Source organism: Chlorella variabilis (assembly GCF_000147415.1).
Source record: "Chlorella variabilis unplaced genomic scaffold CHLNCscaffold_5, whole genome shotgun sequence".
Classification (NCBI taxonomy): Eukaryota; Viridiplantae; Chlorophyta; class Trebouxiophyceae; order Chlorellales; family Chlorellaceae; genus Chlorella; species Chlorella variabilis.
The window spans coordinates 520,731-540,087 of NW_005435083.1; the positions used below are offsets into that span (position 1 = coordinate 520,731).

The 19,357-nt window shown below is 66.6% G+C and overlaps 3 protein-coding genes across 3 annotated transcripts; 2 read left to right on the forward strand and 1 right to left on the reverse strand.

Annotated features, from left to right (window-relative positions):
- Nucleotides 1-29: 29 nt before the first annotated feature.
- CHLNCDRAFT_57211 (hypothetical protein) lies at nt 30-7,461 on the reverse strand (the record flags this gene model as incomplete). The annotated part of the gene is made up of 27 exons (XM_005849715.1): nt 7,188-7,461; nt 6,960-7,039; nt 6,619-6,814; nt 6,301-6,448; nt 5,931-6,157; nt 5,763-5,822; nt 5,519-5,591; nt 5,247-5,348; nt 5,120-5,163; nt 4,874-5,012; nt 4,683-4,757; nt 4,421-4,579; nt 4,204-4,284; nt 3,835-4,026; nt 3,516-3,633; nt 3,207-3,355; nt 3,003-3,081; nt 2,724-2,811; nt 2,424-2,542; nt 2,112-2,212; nt 1,893-1,935; nt 1,654-1,707; nt 1,263-1,413; nt 924-1,043; nt 648-782; nt 391-480; nt 30-173 (listed from the first exon to the last, which is right to left on the reverse strand). The coding sequence occupies exons 1-27, from the start codon at nt 7,341-7,343 to the stop codon at nt 30-32; spliced, it is 3,123 nt and encodes a 1,040-aa protein (XP_005849777.1). The 5' UTR covers nt 7,344-7,461.
- A 2,927-nt stretch (nt 7,462-10,388) lies between these two features.
- CHLNCDRAFT_30336 (hypothetical protein) lies at nt 10,389-14,486 on the forward strand. The gene is made up of 16 exons (XM_005849447.1): nt 10,389-10,493; nt 10,606-10,665; nt 10,794-10,852; nt 10,998-11,125; nt 11,248-11,335; nt 11,429-11,623; nt 11,790-11,916; nt 12,081-12,211; nt 12,362-12,489; nt 12,637-12,713; nt 12,834-12,941; nt 13,038-13,115; nt 13,252-13,433; nt 13,610-13,860; nt 14,073-14,152; nt 14,271-14,486. Exons 1-16 carry the CDS (start codon nt 10,461-10,463, stop codon nt 14,316-14,318), a joined length of 1,773 nt encoding a protein of 590 aa, XP_005849509.1. The 5' UTR covers nt 10,389-10,460; the 3' UTR covers nt 14,319-14,486.
- Nucleotides 14,487-15,380: 894 nt separating this feature from the next.
- CHLNCDRAFT_21154 (hypothetical protein) lies at nt 15,381-16,093 on the forward strand (the record flags this gene model as incomplete). The annotated part of the gene is made up of 3 exons (XM_005849448.1): nt 15,381-15,461; nt 15,540-15,905; nt 15,998-16,093. Coding segments are annotated over 3 exons (543 nt in total), but the record flags the coding sequence as incomplete, so codon positions are not given.
- Between the last annotated feature and the right edge of the window lie 3,264 nt (nt 16,094-19,357).

Genomic DNA, 19,357 nt, shown 5'->3' on the forward strand with positions numbered 1-19,357 from the left:
GGCAGCCGTCGCTGAAGCACGGCGCAAGCTCACAGGTCTTTGCGTGTCATCTCCACCGCCGCAGGCGGCGCCCGCGCCAGCTCCTCGCTCGTGCTGCCGCCGCTGGCGCCGCCGCCGTCGGGCAGCACCGACGCGCCGCCGGGCCGCCGCTCCACGGGCTCCGCCCTCAGCACCTGCGGCGGCGCGGCACAGGGGCGGCATGGGCGGCTGGGCTCCGGTGCACAGTGCACAGAGGCCGCATGGGGGGAGCAGGGAGGAGAGGCTTGGAGGGCAGCCCGCCAAAAGGCGAGGGGGTTGACGGGGCGCGGCCCGTGGCCCTCGCCGGCCCGCACAGCGCACACAGCGCGCATTCGTGCGGCGCGGCGGCCGGCAGCAGCAGCGGCGCCCCACCTGCAGCGATCCGTTGTCGTCCTGTGCCCAGGTGATGAAGTAGTTCTGGCCGGTGGCGGGGTCGGTGGCCCACTCCTCGCCCAGCGCCACCTGCCAAGGGGGGAACGCTCAGCGGCCGGGCTGCGTGTGACAAGTCTGATAGGCAGCACGGGCAGGCGGGCAGGCAGCGGGAGGGTGTTGCGGCCCCCGGCTGCCCTCAATCCTTGCTGGGCGTGCCAGGGAAGGTCCCAAGCCCCTCTCGAGCCCTGCCCCCTCACCTCCAGGCTGCCCCCATCCTGCAGCTCCACCACCACGGTGTCCCCCGCCGCCGCCTCCACCTCCGCCTTGCGCGCAATGGTCAGGAACACTTCCTCCAGAGACGTCAGCCCTATCGGAACATCCGTGATGCCCAGCTGCAGGCACGGCGCAGGGCAGGGGGCGGGGCAGGGCAGGGGGCAGGGGTTGGTGACGGCGAGGCGCGGGGCCAGCGGGTGTGGCGCGGCGGGCGGCGGCGGGCGTGCGCCAGCCAGCGGGCGGCTTCGGCGGCGGCCCACCTTCTGCCGCCGCCCCTCCAGCGCCTGCAGGAATGCGGGCAGCGCCCCTTCCTTGGATTTGGGCACCAGGAATGTGATGTAGGCTCTCGTCTCGTCCGCAGCATCCACGCCCAGCTCGGCCTGTAAGGGGTGGTTGGGGTGGTTGGGGGTGGTGATTGCGGTGGTGGTGGGAAGAGGTTGGGGAGGTGGAGCTGAGGGCTGAAGATCATAGGTCTTCGTGTGGAGGCGGTGGGAGGCCATTGCGGAGGGCAGGCACGGTGGCGGGGCGGGGCTGCGGGTGCGGAGCGCGCGCACGTGTATCTGTGTGCGGCGGCGCGGGTGCAGCGTGCGGCGCCCCACCTGGAACAGCCGCTTGACGGCGGCGGCGTTGGTGGCCACCGCCGCCGCGTCGACGTTGGCGAAGGAGCGAGCGGGCAGCACGCTGACCGACAGCTGGTAGCCGCTGCCAAAGCGCTGCTTGAGGCGCAGCGCGGAGCCGATGGCGCGCACCCTGCACGCGTGTGTGTGGGGGGGAGGGGGAAGCCCTCGCGCGTGTGTGGGGGGAGGGGAGGGGCCGGGGGCACAGCAGAGCTGCGGCTGGGGCCAGGCAAGCGCCGGCGGCGGGCCGGCAGGCGGCAGCCGCACAGCCCCGCTGGTGCCCCACCCCTGCCCAGGCTGGCCTCCCAGGGGGCACCCCCTGGCCTGCCGCCGCTTCTTCCTCTGCTGCCGCCGCCGCCGCCCCGCCGCCCACCTGCCGCGCGCCATGATGGCGACCTGGTCCCCTAGGATGTCGGCCTCCTCCATGCTGCACAGCACGCACAGCACGCAGGGCAGGCGCAGCAGGGGCGCGTCAGCGAGCGCGCGAGCGTGGAGGGCAGGGGGGGGACATGGGAGAGCGGCAGGCAGGCAGCCAGAAGTCTGCGGGGGCCGCAGCGGAGGACCAGACGCAACAGGTGGAGGCGGCGGCAGCCGGGCCCCTGCCCCACACACCTGTGCGTGGTCAGCACGATGGCGCGCCCCTGCTTGGAAGACTCTGCGCAGCGGCAGGCAGGCAGGCAGGCAGGCGGGCTGGGAGGCAGGCAGGCAGGCAGGCAGGCAGGCAGGCAGGCAGGCCTGCCGCCGGCGGGCGTGCTGCAATGTGTGCCCTGCTGCTGCTGCTGCTGCTGCTGCTTGTGCGTGTGCATGTGTGTGCCCCCCTGCAGCGCCCACCGATGATGTCCCAGACGTGGCGCCTGCTGATGGGGTCCATCCCCGTGGTGGGCTCATCCAGGTACACCACCAGAGGGTCGCCCAGCAGCGCGATGGCCACGCTGGCGCGGGGGAGGGGAGGCGGCAGGGGGTGGAGGGGGCAGGCAGGCCGGGTGAGGATGCGGGGCAGGTGGGGAACGGGGCAGGGGGGCGCCACGGCGCCTGCCCGGCTCAGGGCCCGTGCTCTGGGCGAATGTCCGCAGCGGGCGCAGCATGCTGCCCTCGCCGCACCACGCGCACGCCACCACAGCCCGCACGCGCATACTGACACACCTCAGCCTGCGCCGCATGCCTCCCGAGTATGCCGCCGTGCGCTGCCGCGCCGCAGCCGCCAGCTTGACCGAGTCCAGCAGCTCCTCAGCCTGACGCCGCACCGCCGCCTTGGGCAGGCCCTGCACCGGCGGCGGCAGCGGCCAGCAAGGCACCCAGGTGAGGCGGGCTGGCCTCCAGCCGCCAGAAAGCTGTCGCGTGTGGCAGGCCACGGCGCGTGCTTCGCCGCGACGGGCCCCCACAGGCGTGGCCAGCGGCCGGCTGCAGGGCTGGCGCCAGGCTGGCGCCAGGCTGGCGCCGCACCTTGACCCGTCCGTAGATGTGGAGGTGCTCCTGCCCCGTCAGCTCCCCCCACAGCACATCAAACTGCGGGCACACGCCCATCAGGGACCTGCGGGCGGGCGGCATGAGCAGGGGGAGGGGCCGGGGGGCGCTGGGAGGCCGCGCTGCAAGCGTGGCGCAAGGCTGCGGCCGTGCTGCCGCAGCACCGCCGCTGCCCCTGGCTTCGAGCCAGGCTTTTCATTCTTTATGCCTATATGCCAGGCCCCCCCCCCCCTCCCCCCCACACACACACACACACACCTGATGCGGTCCATGCCTCCCGGGGTGCTCAGGCTCTCGCCATACACCAGCGCATCGCCGCCGCTGGGGGGCAGCACGCCTGCAGGGAGGGCGGCACGCCCAGCAGCAGTCGGATACCACACACTTGCCAGGCGCCCCCATGCTCCCGCGAGGAGACAGCAGCAGCACCGATCACGGCAGGTCACAGCCACAGCAGTGTCGCACCTGTGAGGCAGTTGATGGTGGTGGTCTTGCCGGCGCCGTTGGGCCCCAGCAGGCAGAACACCTGGTTGCGCTCGATGGCAAACCAGCTGCCCTTGATCGCCCAGAACTCGCCGGCGCGCTTCCGCCCGCGCCGCTTGGAGCAGCAAAAGCTGCGGGGGGGCCAGGGCGGTGAGGGAGGGCGGGGAGTGACGGAAGAAAGGCGGAGGTGGGCGGGCAGGCAGGCAGGCGGGGTGGCCCCTGGCGAGGCGCCCAACTATGAGTGGCATGCGGGGTGCAGGTGACCCGCGGCTGCACCCCACGCAAACGCACCAGCACGCGCCGCAGCAGCCCTTGCCGCCGCAGCAGCCGGGCGAGAACACCTTCTGCAGTCCGTACACCTCCACCGCATTGCTGCTGTCAGGCTGAAGCGACAGCGCGCCGCCGGAGCCTGCACGGGGTGGGCGGCGGGGTGGGCGGGCCAACGGCGCTCAGCTGGCTGGCAGCAGCGAGCGCGTGGCAGCAAAGCGTAGCGTCGCAGGCTGGGCGGATGCCGCCAGGCCAGCATGCAAGCGAGGCAGAGCTGCCCACCGCCCGTGCCGGTGCTGCCCTGCCCAGCCCAGCCCACCGCCCGTCCTGCCAGCCGCCCCACCCGTCCTGTGCTGCAGCAGGTCCTGCATGCGCCGCTCCTCCGCCACCACATCCTCGTCACGCTCCATGCCCGCATCCAGCTGCGCGGCCCGCGCCAGCGGCGGGGTCAGGGCGGCATTGGCCTTGGACCTGGCGCTGCGCCCGCCCCAGTAGGATGGCGACATGAAGTAGAAGACGCCGCCCTTGCGCACGCCTGCAGGAAGGGGCGGGCGGCGGCGGCGGCGGCGGGCACCAGGGCGCGATCGGCGCACGTGCGGCCAACCATCGGGCACCCGAGGCACGCGCGACGCCCCGACCGCACCCAGCAGCATGCCTCCCCCCCAAACACACACACACACACACGCAGCCGCCCGCGTGTTGTGTTGTGCACCGTTGTTGTCTGGCAGCACGTGGTCCAGGTAGATGGCAATGAGGAAGTAGAGGAGGAACTCGAGGGAGAGCACCACCAAGACTGCACCACGGTTGAATCGGGCGCAGTCGACGGCGCGCATGCGGCGCCCTGGCATGCGGCGGTCCGGTCCCCAGGCGCGCGCCGCCGGTCCCCCACCACGGCAGCAGCGGGCGGGCGGCGGGCAGCGGGCGCTCACTGTTTCCGATGGAGAAGACGCAGTCAAAGTCTTGGTAGGTGCCTGCGCGGTAGGCCGCCACCTGCGCCGACTGGTCCTCGATGTTCTGGCAGTAGGAGTAGCGGTTGTCCCAGCTGATGCCCACGCTGGTGGAGTCCTCGCTGGCGGCGCCCAAGTCCACTGCAGGCGGGCAGGGCGGCGCGCACGGCGGCGCAGGCGCTGGGCCGGCGGGTGCGAGGCATGGAAAGGGAGGGGAGCATCGGGGCGCGGAAGAGCAGCGCACCGCAGGCCTTGGCCAGCGGGGCCCAGGGCATGAGGGTGAAGATGACTGTGATGACGGTCACGCTGTTGATGTAGTCTGCGGGGCAGCAGGGAGGCAGGGTGGCTGCTTCAGTGCCACCATGCCTTGATGCTAACGTGCCCCCCTGTCGCACACACGCACACGAACACACGCCGCCCGCCGCCGTGCCGCACCTGGGACGTACGGGAACCCAAACACCACCACCGCCTGCACGATCCAGCCCACCAGGAAGACCACAAAGCCCAGGATGATGGCGGTGGCGCTGCGCGACAGGAAGGTCGACAGCAGGAACGCCACGCTGACCATCGACAGCTGCAGGGCAGATTGGGAATGCAGGGCATATCAACAATGCAATTGCATGGATTGCATCTATGAATTATGTCAATTTTATACATTTTCATATTCATTTTCATGTTCACCTGAAACACGAAGAAGAGGAGGAAAATCACCCCGAAGCTATTCACTGAAGAAGGGAGGAAGATATCAAAATTTTAGACGCCAACATCGAAGATCCAACACCAAACATCAAATGGCGGTCGCGACTACCTGTGAAGAAAGAGAAGCCGAACATGGCCCCAAAGCCGATGAGCAGCAGGGAGAAGATGACGGATGCGATCACCTCCACGGTCATCCACGACAGCCAGAAGGCTGGAGGCAGGCGAGCAGGCAGGGCGCATGTTAGGCCATCAGGGGCGTGTGGTAGACTATCAGCTTTGCCGGGGCACATGCACCATCCAGGCGTCGGCTTTGCAGTTGCGCAGGCTCGCCACAAGCAGCATAACCGCAGCGCAAGGCGTGCGTCTCGCCCCTCAACGCACCCGACTCCAGCATGCCCATCGTCTTCAGCGCCTGGCGCAGCCCCCTCTCGCGCTCCGCCACAACAGACGCCAGCTGCACGGCAGGCAGGTAGGCAGGGACAGGCATGCGTGAGGGCTCGATGTCAAGCATCAATCAATTAATCAGTATGATTCACGTCCTCTCTGCGTCTTATGGCAGGTAGAAGTGTGGGCCAATGGCAAACGGTATGATTGTAGTCCCACTGCCAACCACCAGGGAGCTCACAATCAGGACGAATGTGAAGAGGTTTGCCGCAAAGATGAAGGAGCCAATGGACTTGCCCACCTGCACGCAGGCGCAGACTAGTGGATGCACTGGGCAGGTGGCTGGCCAGACCGACAAAGCAAACTGAACTATGGAGCGTGGGCTGGCATGCAGGCTGCCTATACTCACCACATTGATGGAGTTGGTGGTGGGGTGCGCAAACATGCTGGTGGCCACCTGCCAGGCCAGCTGCGGCGCATCGGCGCCCAGGCTCGCGTTTGCAAACAGCTGGGCGATGGCGCGCTCGGTGGCCACTTGCAGCGGCACTTGCATGAAGAAGGTGGGGTCCTGGAACTTGTCCTTGAAGTACTGCACCGAGGTGTTGACCTGGAGCAGGAAATCCACCTGCGTGGGGCCTGCAACAGCAAAGAGAAGCAAGCGCAGCCTCGCTCGTTGGTTGGCCGTGGGCAGTGAGGCGGGCCGCCGGCCACTTCACCACCACTCTTTCACAAGCGGCTGTTCCAATTGGAGGTGTTCAAGCCAGAAGGCGGCCGCTCACCTTCCTCGCTAAAGTGAACCCCGCCCAGCACCCGCTCCGGGTTGAGCGTCAGCCAGTCGTTCACATCGCTGGGCGTTGCAAAGCCCAGCACCTTGTCGCCGGGGATGGGGCGCCCCGGGTTGCTGGCCTGCATGTACTGCACGATGGCCTGCGCAGGGGACAGTGCGGCACATGCAGAGCGCAACAGCGAGTGGGCATGGAGGGGCAAGGGTGGGGGCAATAACTTGCACACTGCACTGCAGCATTGCACTCGCAGCTAGGGTCCTCCCCCCGGGTGCAGCTATCCACTCAGCCAGCGTGCCACTGCTGCCAGCCCACCTGGGCGGTGGCCGAGTTGTTGGGCGTGTAAAACATGTCCCAGCAGCCCCCCGGGCGCATGTACATGGAGGTTTCGCAGGCGGGGATGGCGGTCACGGCGTCCACGGCGGGGTCGAGGTTGGAGATGGCGTACGGCTGCTTGGGGTTGTCGGCGCTGATGGCCACATCAGTCAGGTACAGCAGCAGCATGAAGAAGCTGCGGGTGGCGCACGGGGCATGGGGCGTGGGGCGCACCAGTGGGGTTGAGGAGGCAGGGCAGGTGGCGCATGCAGACAGCAGGCGGCACAAGAGTGTTGTGGGCGTTGCGATGCGCGTGCATTGCGGCGCCGCACAAAACTCACAGCGGCGCCATGACGCGCAGCAGGGTGGCACGAAAGTTGCGCCAGTTGACCAGCAGGTTCTTCCAGAAGAGTGCCGCAAACTGCGAGCGAGGCGCAGGTTAAAAGGACCTCAAAGCGACGGTGGTGGCGTGTGGCCTAGCGCTGCTCTGCTGGGGTGTTGCCATGATGAATGCAGCCGGTTTGCACTAGCACTCACGAATCCATCTAGGTAAATGGTCAGCAACTCACTTGGGTGGTGAAGCGCTTGCGCCAGGGCTGCAGCACGATTTCGCCGACAGTGGTGGAGGCAGCGGCGGTGCCGTTGGCGCCACCGTCGTGCTGGCCATTCTGGGGCTCCCAGTCGCTCTGCTTGCTATCTTTCGTCCAGCGGCGGGAGTCCGCCATAGCGCCAGGCTGGGCAGCGGCCAGCAGGAGCCGGGCACAGCTTCCCCCTGTGGCAATATAGACCAGGTGATCGGGCAGAGGCCAAGCCGGGGCTGTTGACCAAGTGCAAGCGATGGATCATGGACCAAACGTGTTTGAACTTCTCCAATTGCCGTCACCTAACCCGTTGGGGCGCCTTCCACGCGTCAAGGGTGCCTGTCTGTTAGCATCTTGCTGTTGCGATCCAGCAAATTGACCGGTCTTCTTTCGGCTCTCGGGGCGGGCTGCAGCACCACCAAACCCCACGGGACGCCCACAGTATGAATGTTCCCCCTGGGCCGGCTCCCCCACAGGCGGTGGACGCCTTCCGCACCAGCCAGGAGACTCGCCTCAAGACCAAACTGACCACCCAAGTGCGTAACAGGCTGTGTGGCTTTCACCGAGAACCCGCCACCTGCCCGCCGCCTGCCCGCCCCCCACCGCTTGACGCTGTTTGTTGCCCACCCACGCCGGCTCACTCGTTTTGCCTTGCAGGCTAATGCGCTGCTCAGGTGCGTGCCAGCAGGCAGCTCAGTGTCCCCTATTGAATGCGCAGCATGCTTGCCCCACGTCTCACGGTGTCCCCCCTTCTTCCCCGCGGCCCTTCCACAGAAAGAATGGCATGCAGCAGCGGCGGACGTGGGTGTCTAATCTGGTCATTGTGCTGATGCCCGTCTTCTTCTGCCTCATGCTCTGGGTGCTGCAAAAGGTGGCCGCCACTGCGCCCGCGTCGCTGAATGCGCACGCGCCGCTTCCCTGTTGCCCGGTGCTTTCCCGTTCCTGCGGCTCGCTCAGCTCTGCCACCTGCCCCTGGCGTGCAACAGGTGATCAACAATGCCCTGGACACGCCCGACAACCGGGTGAGTGCGCATTCATGCATCATCGCCTGCATCATCACAGGTCCCGCTGGGTGCCAGCGACAAATGCAGCATCAAGGCGTGCGCGAGCTGGGGCAGGGTGGCATCCCACCCGCTGTGGCCCTTCCTGCCGTAATGCTTGCAGTGCGGCTGCTACTGCAACCTGTGCTACAAGACGGTCAACGGCACGCAGCAGGCCTTCAACAGCAGCAGCCCAGGCACGACCCCTTACCTCCATGGGAACGCCAGGCTGCTTGCCACCACCCTCGCCTGCCACTGCTTGCTGTGGAGAGACTTGCGACGGTGGGGCCAGCATGCCGCCTCGGCTCGTCACCGTTTGCTTGCTGCCACCTGCCGGACACACTGCCTGCCATACAGAGAATGCGTGTCAGCCTTGGGAGGAGTGCGAGCAGTACGATGAGAGCAGATGCGGGCAGCAGTACTCCACCAGCAGCCAGGCAGCCTTCTGCGACATCCCCGTGCCCAGCACCTGGCCCGCGCTGATGCAAGCGCCGCGCTACAACACAACCGACGTGACGCCGGACACCACCACCCTCAACTCGACAGGCCTCTACACAGGTGGGCCGGCAGCAGTGGAGGGGCCAACTCGGGCGGTGCTGAGTGCGGTAGAATGGCTGTGCTTGGTGATGCTGCCCGCCCGCGCATGGGTGATGCTGCCCGCCCGCGCATGGGCCAACCCGGCAACCCTGTGGCGGCGCAGGCGACGACCGCGCGATAGCCGACCTGCTGGCAGCCGGCCTGTTCTTCAACCCCGTCGTGACCAGCAGCGACGAGGCGGCGGCCACCAGCAGCCTGGCGCAGGGCTACGCCGCCGGCGTGGCGAACGCTTCGGGTCTCAGCCTGCTGGGCATTGTCATGGGCACCACGGAGCGCGGGCGAGACATGCTGTCTCTCTACCTGGAGCCCGCGTTTGTGGATGCGGAGCGCTACAACGCCACCATACTCAACATGGTGCAGGATGCAGCCAATGCCTCCTCGGGTGCGCATGGAGGGGGCCTGATGGCTTCCCGTGCTGGACCCTGTGTTGTGAGAGGTGTGCTTGCGCGGCGAAGTGGTGTTGTGATCCGCCCATGTTGCTGTTCCCATGCTGAGGTGCAGTCAATGCGACCAACACGCTGACCAGCTACCTGGACCGTGCTGCCTCAGCTGGTTTCACGGCACCCGCCGCCACGTGAGTGGGCCGCTCGGGGAGCTCGCTGCATGCAACCCACGGTACAGGCTTGGCTTCTCGTCTGCCTTGTCTGCATGCATGCCCCTGCTGCATCTGCACATGTGATCCCAGCTGGTCATTGACCTGCCTGTCGATCCCCATTACGCAGTACGATGTCGGTCATCGCGCAATGGGCAGACAATGCATCTGACATCAACAGCCAGACGTACTGCGCATACCGCGATGTGCGTGCGCTGCCCGCGTGGCCGCTGGATGATGTTTCACATACAGGCCAACACCACACCCCTCCCTCCAGCGTCTCACGCACCTCCCGCGCTGCCTGCCCTGCAGGCGCGGTGTGATGGCACCCCAGCTGTCCAGGCATGGTCGTTTCTCAACACCAGCAGGACGTAAGGCTTGACCTGCTGCCCGCCCGCAAACCTTTCACTTGAGGCCGGCTGGCGCAACCTGTGTTGCCCCGCCTGCCCACACGGTGCAGGAGCTTCAACATGCGCCTGTTCTACAATGGCACGGCGCGCGCGGAAGAAGGCCCCCCCACCATCCTGCGTGTCAACCAGGCGCGCCTCTCCTTGCACTGGCACAGTCCACGGCGCACTGCCGCGATCGGGTCAAAGCACACCTTGGGCATGCCCCACACGCCTCGCCTGCTCCTGATGGGGAATCCTTTCGGCCGTCGTTCCTGACGCAGGGCATCAACCGCGCGGTCAACGCCTTCCTGAAGTGGTCCCTGGGCAGCGACGGCTACCAGGCCTGGCTGCTGGGTGTGCAGGAGATGCCCAAGGTGGGATGCCACGGGGCATACCCTCGCCTTCCGGCTGCCGCCCACGCCAAGCAGTGCACTTTGCGCCTGGGCCCACTGTTGGCGGGGTGCTGGGCGGTGGGATGGCTGGCAGCTGCTGTCCTGCCCTGCCCACCCCCAACCCACCACCACCTCTTTCTCCTTCCCCACACCCTCCCTGCGTGTAGGGCGGCTCTCGTCTGAGCCTCGACTTCAGCTCCCTGCTGGGGCCCCTCTTCTTCTGCTGGCTGCTCCAGCTGCTGCTGCCGCCCATGCTCAACCAGCTGGTCTACGAGAAGGAGAAGGTGGGTGGCCGGTGACCAGGCCCACCAGGCAGCTCTCGCGTGCCATGTGGCAGCTGCTGCACTGCTGCGACTCCCTGTGCCTTACCCGCACGGCTCCTGCCCTCGTGTGCAGCGGCTGAGGAACATGATGAAGATGCACGGCTTGGGGGACGCAGCCTACTGGGCTATCCAGGTAGGAGGCTGGGCAGGGTGCAGGCAGCCCAGAGTGGTGGGACCCCCGCGGTGCATGCAGCAGGCTGCTGGCTTGCCTCCCGCCGGTACATCGTGCGCTCACCGACTCCCGCCCTGTTCCTGCCGCAGTACTGCTGGTTCTTCGTCATCAACTTCACCTTTACTTGGATCCTCATCGGCTTTGGGAGGTGGGCGGGGAGGTGGGCAGGAGTGCGGCAGGGGGCGTGGCAGGCCCCCACCACCAAAAGCGTTCCCCCACGGGCAGGGGTGCCCCACTCCTTGCCTTGTTTACGTGCCCCACTGCTTGCTGTCGTGCCCCACTCCTTGCTGCAGCCTGATCAACCTCAGCTTCTTCCGCCTGACCTCTTACTCATTCCAGTTTGTGTTCTACCTGCTGTGGATCAACTGCCTGCTGGCCTTTACCTTCCTGCTCAGCACACTGTTCCGCTCCTCCAAGACAGGTGGGCCAATTGCACGTCCATCTCTGCAGTGGCTCTCAAATCGCCCCTCCTCCACTTTGGCCGCTCTACCGTTGGCTGCACCAACAACTCTTCGCCCCGCCGTGCGCGTGTGCCTGCCGCAGCGGTGGTGGTGGGCTTCTTGTATGTGTTTGGCACCGGCCTGGTGGGCATCTTGCTTCTCCAAACCTTCATATCTGAGGCGTACTGGTGGTGAGCGACCATGCTTGCTGTTGTATTGGTGCTACACCCCGTTCTCGCCGCACGCACCTGTTTGGACGCCGCCCCCGCCTGGCTGCCATGCAGGGTCATCTTCCTGGAGCTGGTGCCTGGGTGGGCGCTGTACCGCGGCCTGTACGAGATCAGCCAGTACGCCTTCCGGGCCAACACCCAGGACAACACCGGCATCACCTGGAGCAGCCTGTCGGACGAGAACAACGGGCTGCCGGCGGTGATGGTCATCTTTGCCGTGGAGGCCGTCGTGTTCATGGTGCTGGCGTGGTGAGAGGGCGGGGCAGGCAGCGCAGCAGCCAGGCTCACCCTCCTGCGAGCTTGGCTGCTGTGCGCCACGTGCCGTGCGCTACGTGCTGGCAGCTCGCGTGCGTGTCCTTTGCTGTTTCCAAGTGCCCCTCTCTCTGTGTGCATGCGCTGGCTGGCTGCCCTGCAGGTACTTGGAGCAGGTGGTGGACACGGGGGTGGGGGTGAGGAGGCACCCCCTCTTCTTCCTGGGACGCTTCCGTGGCGGCGCCAAGAAGGCACGGAAGCACGCCGGCGGCAGCGAGGATGCGGTCACGGTGCGCTGTTTGGCTGGCTGGAGGATGCAGGTGGCCCTCAGGCAGACCCCGACCCGGCAGCTGCCCGGCCCGCACACCTGCTCCCACACTTCGCCTCTCACTCTCTGGTGGGCGCTGCACGGGTCTAGCGGCCTCACTTCTCCTTGCTTTTGCCCCCCACGCAGATCCCAGTGGAGGCGGAGGATGTGCGGGAGGAGCGGCTGCGTGTGGAGGGGCTTGCGCCTGGCGCCAGCAACGCAGCCGCCATCGTGATCAAGGACCTCCACAAGACCTTCCCTGCGCCCTTTGGCGGCAGGTAGGGATGGCGCCCATCCTGCGTGGAGTCACTGGATGCTCTGCGGTGGGAGCCCGTGGCCCCTGCGGTGCTCTGCGGCGGGACCCCGGGCTGATGAGACCTTGGAACCAGCCTCTGCCCGTCTCTCGCCTTGCCTGCCTGGCGGCGCAGGGAGAAGCAGGCGGTGCGCGGGCTGACGCTGGCCATTGAGCGCGGCGAGTGCTTTGGCCTGGGGCCCAACGGCGCCGGCAAGTCGACCACCCTGAACGTGCTGACCGGGTTCTTGGACCCCACGCAAGGTGGGGCCTTCCGCGATGCGCTGTGGCTGCGCCCGCCCAGCCGCTTCCGCGATGCCTGCGCTGTCGCACTTTCTGCGCGCCTCGGCCGGGCACGGGGCCCGCCACGTTCCCCCCCCCTGCCCCTCACCTCGCCTCCCATGCCCGCAGGCACCGCCATTGTGGAGGGCCACGACATCCAGCGCGACATGCCCACCATCTACTCCCTCATGGGCGTCTGCCCGCAGGTGATACCACCTGGCTGAGCGGCTGGCTGGGCGGGCGGTTAGTCTGTCTGTCGGGCGGCCTGGCAGGGCCCGATGGGCTGCCCACCAACCGCCCCTGCTGCCCCCCCGCTCCGCCTGCAGGACAACCTGCTGTGGGAGCGGCTGACGGCTCGGGAGCACCTGACCTTTTTCGCTCGGCTGAAGAACCTCAAGGCACGCACCCCTACCTCCTGTCCACACGCCCACCGCGTGTTGGTCCTGCTGCCGGGCCTGGCACACACATTTGCCGCTGCCCAGGCCCTGGTCAACCTGCTGGCACCCTGCTGGTGTTCTGCTGTGGTGCAGGGGCAGCAGCTGACGGCGGCTGTGGAGGAGGCGCTGCAGAAGGTCAACCTGTACAACGGCGGCGTGGGAGACAAGCAGGTGCGGCGGCAGTCTCGTGGCAGGGGGCTGCTACGGGATGCCAGCGCTCGAAAGCATCCCGCGGTTTTACTCCTTCTTGCATTGGCATATGTCAGCTCTGGGGTCAAACCTGCTGCTGGTGCGCGGGCGTGCGCAGGTGCGGCAGTACAGCGGCGGCATGAAGCGGCGCCTCTCGGTGGCCATCAGCTTTGTGGGCGGACCGCTGGTGGTCTACCTGGATGAGCCCTCCACCGGCCTGGACCCGGCGTCCCGCCAGAACCTGTGGAGCGTGGTCAAGGCCGCCAAGCAGGAGCGGGCCATCATCCTGACGACGCACAGGTGGGCGGGGAGCAGGAGCCGGCTGGCGCTGCCGCTGTGGCGCCTCCCTCTGGCCCTCCGCCCAGTGCTGGCAGGCAGGGGGCCAGCCCTGGCATTCCCCAGACCTGCTGCTCTCCATGCTCGCACCCGTGATGCACACCCGCGATGCACACCTGCGCGCTGTGCCCGCTGTGCAGCATGGAGGAGGCCACCGTGCTGTGCGACCGGCTGGGCATCTTTGTGGACGGCACGCTGGTGTGCATCGGCAACCCCAAGGAGCTGACCAGCAGGTACGGCGGGTACTACATCTTCACCATCACCACGCCGCCGCACCAGGATGCGGCGGCGCACGCCCTGGTGCTGGGCATGAGCCCCGGGGCGCGGCTGACGTACGCGCTGGCGGGCACGCGCAAGTACGAGCTGCCGGTGGGGGAGGTCACGCTGCCAGGCAAGCAGGGCGGCAGCATCGACGTTAGCAGGCCGCCGCTGCTGCATCCTTGTATCGGATGTGTGGAGAATGTGTGGGGAATGGGCGCGGCTGCAGAAGCCCTCAAACTGCACCGCCGGTCGCTCGAGGTGCAGGGCTGCCCTGGGGGGCTCGGTGCCACTGGGTGGACCCATGCCTCAATGTTTGCCGCCCGCCTGCCCGTCTGCACGCAGATGTGTTTGCTGTGATGGAGGAGGCCAAGAAGAAGGTGACGGTGCTCGACTGGGGGGTGTCCAACGCAACGCTGGAGGAGGTGAGGGGCGAGCGAGCAGCTGGATGTGTGCAGGCAAGGCACGCCCCGTGCCGTGCATCCCTGCCTGCCGCGTTGGCTTTCCCTGTCGAGCCACGCACGACTTGCTGCCTGCCTGCAGGTGTTCATCAAGTTTGCCAAGAGCATCGGTGCCGAGGGCGGCATGTGACCTCAAGGCAGCCGACCGATGGTACCACACACTGTTGCAACGTTGACAAGCGGCTCGGCCATTGCTAGGCGCCGCAGGGCCTTCATGCAGGGCCACATGCAGCCATTTCATTCCAATTCCTTTTCCTGTTTCTGACAGCCTGTAAATTATCTCCGACTTTAATCCGCCATCATCTGCCAGGACTGGGAAACATAGCGTAAATGCGTGTCCAGACGGGCGGTGGCGACTCAGGCCGAGGGTCTGCCGCCGATGCACCTCGCGCGTGGCGCCGGGCGGATTGCGGAAAGGCCTGCAGAAGAAAGAGCTGGGCTACAGAGCCGGGCAAGGCCAGAGCAAAAACTTATCGGAAGGACCAAATAACCAAGAGAGTGGGCGGTGGCTGGCGGGTTGAGCCGCCCGCTGCCCACACCGCGCCGGGGCAACCGAGGGTAAGCTGCAGAGCAGGACGCCCCATACCTGCGCCGCACAGCTCTTGCCTAGACTTGGCTCCTACAGCTCCTGCAGCCAGGCGGGGCGCTGAGAGGGCGCTCCCGCAGAGCCGGGAGGTCACCACCTGTTCAGGGCGGGGCAAACAGCTTGCGGCCAACCAGAGAGATCGGGTCAGACTGTGCCACGGCTCAATGAGAGAGCTACGCAGGAGATAGCAAGCTCCCGCTGCATCTCTGAGGTACACAAATGTACGATGCACCACGGTACGCGCGCAGAGCCGCTCGCCTGCCGTTTTTAGAGCAATTCATGAGAGATGATTGCTTCGCCCTGCCGGCAGACAGCACGATGGACCAATTTGGTCGGTGCACCACATGCAAGGCGGAATGGCTGCAACCCGCCGAAAAGTCGATCACACCCGTCGACACAGGCACCCAGGCGTCTAGCTCAGCGGTTGCAAGCGACCGATGCAGCTCCTGGAAGCACCACGCAAGTGCCGCAACCCGCCGCTGCCGACTCGCCGCTGGTTATCTACTCGGGTGCGCGACTGCGGTGGCATGCCAGCCCGAGCCATCCTGTGTGCCTGTGTGTGTGCACTAGATTGTTTGTGCAACATGGCCATGAAGTGCATGTGCAGGCATCGTGTTTGACATGGACGGCACCCTTACTCAGTCCAACATTGACTACGCGACGATGCGGGCCAAGACGCTGATCCCAGTGGGAGACCTGTTCACGGTAGGGCGCAATGTGTTTGCGAAACATGCATGTTTGGAGGGTGCCACTCGCTGCTGCCAGGGATCCGCTGACGGCAGCTCCCCCTGCCCGCTGCCTTCCTCGACTGGCTTGTGCGCGCACCGTGCGCAGGTGATGGAGAGCTGGGACAGCGGGGAGCGCATCAAGCAGTCCATGGACACAATACTGGAGCTGGAGGCGCAGGCATCGGCGGGCCTGCAGGCCATGCCGGGCCTGCTGGAGCTTCTGGCCTTCCTACGGGGCAGCGGGGCCAGGGTGGGCCTGGTGACACGCAACACCGACGCCAGCCTCAACGCCTTCTTCGCCGCCATCGGCGAGGAGTGGCGCTCCGTGTTTGACATCCTGCTGACGCGGGACAACTTCCCCTTTGTGAAGCCCGACAAGCGCTGCCTCCTGCACTTTGCAGAGGTGCGGCGGCGCCCCTGCTGGCCTGCCCGCCCACCGGCCTGCGCACCTGCCCGCGACCGCCATATGTGCCCAATGCTCTCTGGCCGGTGCAGGCGTGGGGAGTGCAGCCCTGGGAGCTGCTGATGGTGGGCGACTCTGTTGAAGACATTGAGACGGCCAACGCAGCGGGCACCGCCTCAGCCCTCATTGCGGGTGAGCTCCCGCAGCACCACACGCCAGGGTGGCACTCTTTCAGCCGCCATCCTCCATTGGCCGGCTGTTTTTCATTCAACCAGCCACGGTGTGCCTCCTACCCCCTTGCTGCAGGCGGCGGCAACGAGACCTCAGCAGCCGCCGCAGCGCCGCCCCCGCTGGGCGCCGTGCCCACCTTCTCCGTCGATTCCCTGCCGCAGCTGCAGCAGCGGCTGGCGCAGCGCGACACGGCGCTGGGGTGGGGCGCGGGCGGCGGCACCACGCCAAGCCTCTCCTCCTCCGACAGCGACGGCGACGAGCTCGGGCTGCCCAGCATGGCGGGGGCGCCCCCGCAAGGCCTCGACTTCCTCATCTTTGCGCTGACCGTCCTCAACGCCGCCAAGTGCAGCTTCCCGCGCATCGACGGCGCCCGGTTTGGCACCCCGCCCGACGACCACCCCGGCGACCGCGTGCTGCACCTGGCCTGCGGCAACGGCGCCCTCACCAAGCTGCTGTTCTCCAGCGGGCTGCAGGCAAGGGGGCTGGGCGGGGCGCGGCGCAGCATCATGTGGCAGGGGCTCACCAGCTCCCTCCTCCGCCTCCCCGCCTCCTGCGCCATAGCGGCGGTGATCGCCACACCGCCACATCTCCACATCTCCACCTCCTGCATCTCACTTGCCGACCCGCCCCACACATACCTCCCTGCTACCACCCCTTGCAGGTGATTGGCGTGGACGAGGATGTTGCGGCGGCGCAGCGGCGGGGCCTGCCCGCTGTGCAGCTGCAGCCGCTCGCGCTGGGTGCGGGGGCGCTGGAGCCGGAGCTCAGGGCCATGGGCGCGCTGTTTGACGCCGCCGTGTACTATGCGCCGGCCAGCGGCGGCGGCAGCGGCGGCGGCCCTGGCGTGCAGCTCGCAGACGGCAGCGGCGGCCTGGCGGGCAGCTGGTGGCGGCAGGAGAGCCTGGCGGAGCTGCGGCGGGTGCTCAAGCCTGGCGGCAAGCTGTGCGTGGAGGCGCCGGTGCCAGATGTGGCGGCGGTGCGGCAGCAGCTGGAGCAGGCGGGCTTCACTGTGTTGCGGTGGGAGCACGAGCAGCCAGGCGTGTGCCGCCTGGCGGCAGCGACGGCTTAAGCGACAACTGCCATCACACATCTTTTGATTGCTATTGTTTCATGCATGTTCCATTTGCATCACTGCAAGTGCATCCTGTCGAAAAGCGTGTATGGTTGTTGCACAGGGGTTGATGGCACAGCCGTATGTATTGCATCAGTCAACACACTTGTGCCTAGGAGCTGCGGCCAGCCTTGCTGCGGTGTGGTGGCCAGCATCATCTGCTCGTCCGCCTCTCTCCTGTCGTCCCAAGCATCGTGCCTGCGCTGCTGCCGCTCGCTCCACCAGCCGCTGCTGCTCGAGGTGTTTGGCCCCGCCTCGGCATGGCGCCGGCTGCGCTGCCCGGGATGATTTATAGGAGGAGCCTGACCTGGTCTTTTAGATGCCTGCCTGCGCGGCTGTTCATTGTCAAGGCGCCTCCCAGGGTTGGACTCATGCACGCTGATGTGCAGCTTGGGGGGAGTCATGAAGCATTTGGGCTACCCGGAGTCGATCACGACAAACGAGAGGGAAAATGGTGGAGGTTTGAGGGAGATGAAGCCTGAAATGCATGATGGGTGGGGGATGCATGACCCCCGCCAGGAGGGGACCGGTGATCGGGAGGCCTACCTGCTCTCAAGCGAGGCAGGCGGCATGCACACTTGCGCCAATGTCAGCCCTGAGCGGCCCAGGGCAGGGCTTGTCCACCCCCTTCAACTAGCAGCAGGGAACCGTAGCAAACAAGCAGCTAGGCTCGCACCTTTGCAGGGTGGGTGGCAGCTGCGCGGACGCGCGGCAGGCGACGGCAGCAGAGTCCTGCACACATGGGGTAAAGCGGAGCGCGCGTGCGTATGCGCATATGTGCAAGGTCAGTAACCGCAGAATTGTCGGCGCAGCGTCACTGTTTGGCACACCGGGTGCCGCCGGTTCGAGAAGCCATGCGGCATGATGGTGCCGCATGCCCAGTCAAGCGGCCCTGAGCACGGCCCCGATCACAAAGCTGTGTCATTAGTTCACTCGCCACGTGCATCACAAGTGCGCCGTGCGCGGCACACTGCCTGGCGGGCTCCCAGCAGCAACCCAAACACCCTGCCAAGCGAGTTCTGGTTCTCTTGCCTACCTGCGTAGTGAGAAACGGTACGCAGTGAAGCCAGGCGCGCTGGGCAGCGTAAATCTTGAGGTCGCCAGTCTGGCGGATGGGGTTCTCGAACCTCGAGATACGGTGCAAAGGGCAAGCACCTTTCGGCAACGTCTCACGTCGTTCTGGCCGGAATGGCCCCGAAGTGCGGAAAATGTGGCGGACTCGCTGCGGGACGCCGATTTACAGCGGATCGGGGGGTGATGACGTGGCGCAACGAGAGAGCAGAACGGCTCAGATGTCTCCAAGGCTGGCCGGAATGGCCCCGAAGTGCGGAAAATGTGGCGGACTCGCTGCGGGACGCCGATTTACAGCGGATCGGGGGGTGATGACGTGGCGCAACGAGAGAGCAGAACGGCTCAGATGTCTCCAAGGCAACAGCCTAACCAGTGGCAGGCAGCGCGTCGAGCAGCATGTTCGGTACGGCGCATTGGTTTGGTGTGTGCATCGGTGGTTCGAAGGCCAGGGGGCGCTAGGGGCGGGCACCTGAGTGGACGCCTTGCACTTGCACCTCTGCTCCACCGGGGTTCCAGACAGCGCGCTGCACCAGCAGGTCCACGATTCTGATCTCGATGCGTGTGGCTGGCCAGGGGGAGCGGGCACACACTTTCCACCAAACAAACTTGCCACCAAACACCACGCTACAGGCAGGCTGGGGGCACCCATCTGACGTAGGCCTTGGCCTAGCTGCACACCTGTCGATGTGTTGTCCGCAGCCCCCCCTGCAAGAGCACACCACGTTGGGATGGAGTGACACACCTCATCGGGCAGCGGTGTTTGGCTGGGGAAACGGTGCAGTGCAGTTGCAGAATATCGAGCATCATACCACGTGGGCTTGCCGCAGTTAGAGCAGGTTGTCGGGTAGCACATCCTGCACCCACGGTGGCGAGGGGGAAGTGGGCGGCCCGTGGGCGCCAGCGGGCGCCAGCCGGCGGCAGGCCTCCAGGCTGCGGCAGCCACTGCCTCGCTTTGCTGCGCTTGTGCGGCTCTCTCGGCACAGGCCAAGCCCTCACTTGGCGAGTTGGGGCCCGGACCCTTTGGGTTGGTCAGTGCGGG

Coding starts and splice junctions, on each gene's coding strand:
- CHLNCDRAFT_30336 (XM_005849447.1), top strand. CDS start 10,461: ATGCTCAACCAGCTGGTCTACGAGAAGGAGAAG. Junction 13,116..13,251: donor GCGGCGTGGGAGACAAGCAG/GTGCGGCGGCAG, acceptor GGGCGTGCGCAG/GTGCGGCAGTACAGCGGCGG. Junction 14,153..14,270: donor CCAACGCAACGCTGGAGGAG/GTGAGGGGCGAG, acceptor GCCTGCCTGCAG/GTGTTCATCAAGTTTGCCAA.